This window comes from Primulina tabacum, chromosome 14 (genome assembly GCF_025594145.1).
Source record: "Primulina tabacum isolate GXHZ01 chromosome 14, ASM2559414v2, whole genome shotgun sequence".
In the NCBI taxonomy this organism is placed as follows: Eukaryota; Viridiplantae; Streptophyta; class Magnoliopsida; order Lamiales; family Gesneriaceae; genus Primulina; species Primulina tabacum.
The window spans coordinates 21,024,462-21,031,955 of NC_134563.1; the positions used below are offsets into that span (position 1 = coordinate 21,024,462).

Genomic DNA, 7,494 nt, shown 5'->3' on the forward strand with positions numbered 1-7,494 from the left:
ATGCATTGAGTGTTGCACAGTTGGTTTTTGTTGGATATTTAATTTTAAATTTTAGTTAAATTTTGTATAAAATTACGAATAAATTATAAACAGTTTTGTTATAATTTGTAATATTTGTTTGAATGGGTTTTTTTTTTTTTTGGGTTTTTGTTGGATATTTAATTTTAAATTTTAGTTAATTTTTATATAAAATTACGAATAAATTATAAACAGTTTTGTTATAAAATGAGACATCTAATTACAAAATCAACATGCTACAAGTTACTTGTTTGTATCCACTTCATGTACTTTTGGAGCAAATCCATGCACTGCAGCGGGCAACCCTTTTCAGTGGATAAATACATCGTCAAATGGAACCTAGCTGCAGTAGGTTTAATTACAGAAAGCGGATGACACCTTTTGAGAAGAGAGAAGCTCAAAATTTTGCGGCCGAAATGAACAAAATTCTCTCGTGACGTTCATCTAGCGAAGGATTAAAGTAAAAATCTGGTATCCTTATCTAAATCTCGTATGGTAGAAAGGTTAATCCATCTATTCGATGCAACCATCGGGGATACGAGCTGGACTCCAATTTTCCAAGCCTACGCAACACTTTAATGCCTGTCAAATTACATTGATGGAGAACTAATATTGAATCTAATAAAAGAAAGTAAATATCACAATGGAATGAAATCCCCATCACTTATGCCATCATTTTGCAGTAAAAGAATATACAAAACTATGAAAATCAAAATCATTCTTATGAAGAACTACATACCTATCAAATTATGATCTGAAGATTGAATATGAGCTTTCATTTTGGGTTCCTGGAAGATGAACACACTCGAGAATTAGGATTTCTTACGTAATTATAAGAGCATGTGGTGGTCCATACTGAGAAAGATCGTGTGACTCACATCATATCAAGGATTGAATAAACTCGAGTTGCCCATATTGATAGCTATAAGTACTGAAATACTCGTAATCAAAGCAAGCCAAAATAAGGTTGATCCTGCGAATTAGATATCCTTGTCGAAATTTGTAAAGAATTTGGGTTGCTACAAATTTCAAAAAAAAAATTAAGCACTACATTTTCGAAAACTCGAAATATACCTCTAGAACTGCCGGTATTACTTCCAGAATTTTGTGGGATGGATCCAACAGCAAGCCCATTCATGTCTGGAGTATCACTACCTGTGCCAGCATCTGATGACTTGGTATTTACTGTTTCAGATGTCATTATCCCTTGAAATTCCTCACTTAACATTAGTGCTGATAAAACATCCATTAAAGAATCTTTACGCGGCTCAGACGTCGCAGCATATGATTCATCAGAATCCGAAAACTCAGAGTTTGATGCCCCTGTATCTACGAAGACTTTCTCAAGCCTTTCATCTTCATCATCCTCAACGTATGCTTTGTAAGTCAATCGCAATAAAATTTCTCCAGCTGACCCCTTTCGAAACAGACCCCAACCTCGGAGTACCACTATCCTGTCTGCTGGAACAGTATCTTTCAGTGATGCAAGGTCAACCTGAAAACAGTTCTTCATGAGGACGATGCTTAAAGTTTGCAATTGTTTATAGGTAATACTGTCATTAGGAGTTTTGGACGGTTCAAATAATTATAAGTGAGTGCGAATTCAGTGCACATGACTTCTATTAAATACTGGTTAACCAATAATAGGTAGAAGCGGAAAATGCAACAGCAGGGATCCAGCCCCTTGTGGTTCTCAATGGAATCACTCAGCATTCCACCTTGGCATTTTATTAATAGCCATCAGTTGGGCCTCTCCTTATAAGCTGGACAACTTCCCCTTTCCCATGATAACGATTCAATGGAAAAACCTTATATATTCTTTGGAACTTTTAAGAAATAGATATAAATAGAAGAACTCAGAACGTAAAATAATATAAAATAACTTGCCACTCTCTGTGGTAAGGAATCGATTAAATTTCGAGAGGATGGAAATAAAACAACAAAAAAATGTAAAAATGACATCCAAAAAAGCAGCCAAAAAAAAAAAGAATTCGAAGCAGTATTAGCAGATCTGAGATATCTCACCTCTCCAGTACCAACTGTCAAATCTGTGATTCCGAGGGTGTCCTTTACTTCAATGCATAGTTTTTCTTTCCTAGGGTTTGTAACTAACATATGAAAATCCTATGAGGCAAAAAAAATTTTGATCAACAGCAGGTATAAACAAACCTCCATTTTTGACACAACATGATTCCCAAAACTCACAATTTTAAAAACTCACTTGATTCCAAATTGGCTCTCCAGGAGGTCCAATGACGGTAGTTAGGCTGTTTCTCTTACTTCGTATTACTTGATCTCCCAATCTTAAAATTACATATGGGTCTGTTTTGCCTGAACATCAAAAGGATGGTAATTGCGTCAAATAATCAAAGTCCTATGTCAGGAGAAATATATATAATTCAGACGCAATGACAGATAATCCCAACACAGGTTTTAAAAAGAACTGGCACTCTCAAAACGTCCTGCTAAAATACCCAAGTAGAACACAGATGGTAAAAGAAGTAAAATTAATACCATAGAATATGTAAGAGAGTTTGTGTGCATCTAGAAGAGTCACTGACAATTCTCCAGCGAAGTTATTAATTCTCTCTTGAATTTCTCCAGATTTTGAATCATTTGGAACAGGCCCAACAGCTTTTCCCTTCTGAAAATCAAGAACAATCTTTTTTGGTCGCACAAATAGCTGAGGCAAATCCACAGTGAGCAGTTTCGTCAAAAACCTGAAGAGAAATAAACCAACAGTCTCTAGGTTAGATCATATTGAAAATAAAATATGATCTAAATTCTCACAGATGACGTGAGAAAAGTAGAATACAATATGACCAAGAAAGTTTGTTTTTTATTTTTTCAAAAAGATGAATTCAGTCATATGTTTAAAGACAAAGTCCAAGGCATATATAAGATACAGCCAGGAGATGTCACTTACATTGAGAGGACAGGAATTGCTGAGTGTCACCGGTACACATGAAAAACAAACAAAATAATAAAAATAAAATCAGTAGGATTCTCCATATATATGAAAAAATAAAATAAAATTGTATAGGTAACCTGAATTGAATGAGAGCATTCTAATTTCTAGAAGTAGATGATCAAATAAAATCAGATCAAAATTAAAAATCAATCTCAACATATTAGCTAGATTCAGGAAACATCACAGCATGAAGCAAAAAATTCTAAATGATCCTCTTTCGTGCATCATATTTTTCACACGATTCGAGATTTGTGAGGTTCCTGCTCCATTTCAAGAGAAAGAAAACTTAAAAATTTGCAATGGTTTATTGTGATTAAAGTTTCAATAAACAAAGAACAGGGACATAATTCCGAAGGACTCAACAGATGACCAATTAAAACCATCTTCCTTCTCAATCTGTTATTAATCATCAGATAAAGACGAGGATGGAAGTTTTTCTTGTTTTTCCACAGCATCAACACCTATTTTTTTTATCAATTGTGTAGAAATAGAGCAGAAAACATCTTTTTTCAGTTAAAAATTTACAGCCGATACTTTATTACAATAATTCTCAAGCATTTCACTTCGCTTTTTTTTTTTTCATTTTCATTTTTTACACTGATACTTTTAGCTTTCCTCACCCAAAATAGATGGTAAATCTGAAATTTTAATCTAATGTCATGATAAAGAGAACCTACAAAAAGGTACGAGCATACCCATTAGGTTGAATAAGCGAAATGGTGACAACTCGAACTTTATTCTTGGAAGAGAAGCAAAGGCCCAAGAAACAGCCCCCACCCAAGGCTCTGTTGGAATCAATCGTAGCTTAACCCACAATTCACCATCAATGTCAAAGTCTCTCACTCTAATTGGCACAACAATGGGAATTATTCCGAATTTAAGTGACACACTTAAGAGCATACGTGCACCACCAGTGTAGCGGAGGCCTATCAGATACCTTGGCAGCAAGAAAATTATCATTTATTAAGTTCCACGCAACTCTGAACTACGATAAATTGCATGTAGCGCATCATTTGTAGGTGAAATACAATGCATTGTAATAATGCCTAATCTTGCCATACGAGAGGTAAAGACATGAACAAAGTCAGCAGCAAATGATTGGAAAATGATTAAGTGGTTCACATTACTATCATGGAAAGTAAGCATTGTGTTCCAAGATACCAACTTGTGATTTGGGTGATATAATTGATCCATGGAAAATATCTTCCACTCCATGAATCAGATAAAATCCGTAGTCAAAAGGAATGCCCATAGATCCACTGTAATAGAATCAAGGTGAACAATGTTTTCAAGGTCCGTGTTTTACAGTTCAATTGATGAATTTTGACATACAATTTTATTGCCAGTTGCATAGAGCAGTGTGCATTAATTTGAGTAGATGACAGTCATCTTAGCAGTTACTGATGAATGATAATGTGAGTGCGCACGACCATTATACAAGTATGATGCATTAGAAAAGAAGGTATCCGATTGTCACAAACCAAAATACTGGTGCTGCAGCATAAGATTATTCTAATGAAAAAAGTACCAATTTTAGGTAGAGTTAAATACATCAATAGAAGCACAGACATATTAAAATCTAACTTCAGGGATTAAAGAGTGGGTGGTGCTTCAGTATTAGCCTCTTTTCTGAATTCAAAGGCACCCTTCGTTGATGTAAACTGCTACAGCATATTTTCTAAAAGGAAAAACTGTGATTGAAAGAGAACAGTGTTCTCCAACTCCAACTCCAACTCCAACCAGTAGATGACTCAACTTGTAGGTTTTATTTACTACAAAATCAAAATGCTGATATCACCATTATCTGATGAGTTGGAAACAACTTGAAAATCCATTCCAAATATCACACCTTGTTCTAACAATCGAGCTCTATGTCTCGTGTTGCTTGCTATTTCGTGAGTCACATCCTCAGTCCAATCATGGGCCAACAATATAAAATAAATGAAAATATGATGAAATCACAAAAAAGTGAAGCAACACAACAAGAAAATAAAACTCACTGCAAGTCATTATCACGACGAGAAGTCCGGCGCTCCACGCTCCGAACAGACAATGGTTCATCACCCAATGAGAACTGCTTGATCTCAACCCTCCGCACATAATCTGGTTTCATGAGATTGTCAATGACTGGCTGCAGCAAACCAATGATCCAATTCTCAAGCTCACTCCTATAAACTTTCCAAAGCTTCCCCAACACCATGTTCACCCACTCTACCGACTCTTTCCTCTGCAAATCCTTCTCAAGAAGCATTGACAGGGTAGTCGGCACCTGCGGCCAATTCTCCGGCTTGCTGCCAGTATCCCTCTTCCTTGAGGTCCACAGCTTATCAAAACCAACTCCCACAAAAAAGAAGAAGGCAAATAGACCAAAAATGGAACTGTTTATCTGAGTTGGAGAGGGAATAGCGTGAATCACCCCCAGTTGACTCCTCAACTTATCTACAATAGGATCTTGCCCAAAAGCTGAATTATAGTAGTTACTACTGCTATCAAACCTGGATAAAGAAGCATAATCTAAGTCTCGGCCATCAGAAAATCTCTTTAAAACGATGTTGTCGGCGCCCCTTAGGGTGGCTGCGCCTAAATGGTGGTGCTGGGCATTCCCGCCATTGATGCAGGCTTGAGCTTGACGAAGAACCCATCTTGCATTTTTAATTAGAACTATTCTTCTCGCCTCTTGCGGTGTGACTGGGAAATTGAAGGCAAGACGAGGCTTTTCTGTGAGAAATCACAGGAGTTGAGAGGTGAAGCACTGGAAGCCGACTGCAAAACCATTAAATTACGAGTTCCCAATCACCACAACTTCACAAAAACAACAATTTCCAACTCTTCTGTGGCTACTGTAATCGGGAAACATGAATGAATTCAGAACATTCAGTAATTGCGCCTCCCTTTCCCTTGATCCTTATTCCTCCTCTTGCAACTAGAAAAAAACGACACAATTGGCTATGTTCCAAGAATCTGGTATCAAGAAACTTCTCCAACAGACCAACGAATCGAACAGAAAGAATATACAAAAACGGGTATGGATTATCACAAATTCGTGCCGAATTTTGCTTTAAACTCCGAAGAAAAATTGGGGAACACATAAAAAGGGGAAACGAACAAAAACCGGTTAAATAGTCAGGAACAGGTGGGCTGAAGACGTGGACGGTTCGTGGAAAATGTGGTCGGTCGCAGACTTCAACATTTTGTACTCCTCATGGGTCGGAGAATCAGAGTTGACCAGCCCACCACCGCCGGGTGAACTGTATTCCACATGTTTTATATTCATTATATATTAATCTATTGGTTTTATATATACTACACACTCGTCTTGTACGGTCGAACCATACATATTTGTATAAAATATTTTTGAAATCATTTTAAAAATAAACATCCAACTAACATTCAAAAATCAAAGGAAAACATTTTAAAGCATAAAATCGTCAAACGTTTTACCAACCTTAAAACATTATTTGGAAAGTATAGCTCATACTATAACCTCTCAAAACCACTCGCAAACATAAATAAAAGGTCATTAAAATATCTTTAACATCCTTAAAATCATAAATCATAAACTAGTGCGAAAAACTAACGTCGGTCCTCGGGTTATGTGCACATTTAGCCCAGCAAAGTCAACCATCAAGACTTCCATAAACATTATTATCATAATTACCTGCATCAATCACACCTAGTGAGTCTAAATACTCAACACATGATATTCTTGATAACAAGTAATACATATATAGATATAATGAAACAATGAAAATACTTGTACTTAAAATATCGTTTTCATGAAGATGCCATAAACTTTAAACATGAACATTTCCGTAAACATTTTCATGACGCATATACTTTAAATAAAAACCTTTTCATAATGATGCATCAACTTTAAACATAAACATTTTCATTAAATTTTGAATAAATCATAATGATGCATCAACTTTAAACATAAACATTTTCATATAAACATATTCATATTCATATTCATATTTGTATTCATATTCATATCAACATATTCGTATCATCATATTCATATTCATATTCGTGTTTGTTGAATTCAGACCGTGATTATGACTCGTATTCTTAAACGTATTGGGCGATTGATCCATCTAGAGAAAACCACAGTACTGGGCGGCGGGGGACACCAGCAATACTCTCACCGGTCAACTGGGCCCTGACCAACGTATTAACATATTTGTATTGTATTCGTATTCGTATCAACGGAAACACAATCATCGAGCTCTCACTGGGACCGTAACCTTCACGATATCTCCAACATATTTAGTCACAATCCCTTCACGTCCTTCAACATTTCGTATTTCCATCACTTAATAAAAACATGCATATAATATCGTTTTCCTTTTAAACCAAGCATGCAACATATCTTTTAAATGTCAATGTTAAATCATAAAAATCCATAAACATTTAAAAATCATAATTTATCATATTAGAATCACAAACATCCATAAGCATTTTAAAATAAACATTTTAACAGATTAAAATCTGTCAACATAAACGTT

General features: G+C 35.6%; 1 protein-coding gene across 1 annotated transcript; it reads right to left on the reverse strand.

Moving 5' to 3' along the window:
* Window positions 1–208: 208 nt before the first annotated feature.
* Window positions 209–5,711, reverse strand: LOC142523841 (calcium-dependent lipid-binding protein-like; the record flags this gene model as incomplete). Its single annotated transcript, XM_075627572.1, has 10 exons — window positions 209–600; window positions 758–806; window positions 897–991; window positions 1,093–1,513; window positions 2,044–2,142; window positions 2,240–2,349; window positions 2,533–2,738; window positions 2,945–2,963; window positions 3,685–3,926; window positions 4,990–5,711. Coding segments are annotated over 8 exons (1,908 nt in total), but the record flags the coding sequence as incomplete, so codon positions are not given.
* Between the last annotated feature and the right edge of the window lie 1,783 nt (window positions 5,712–7,494).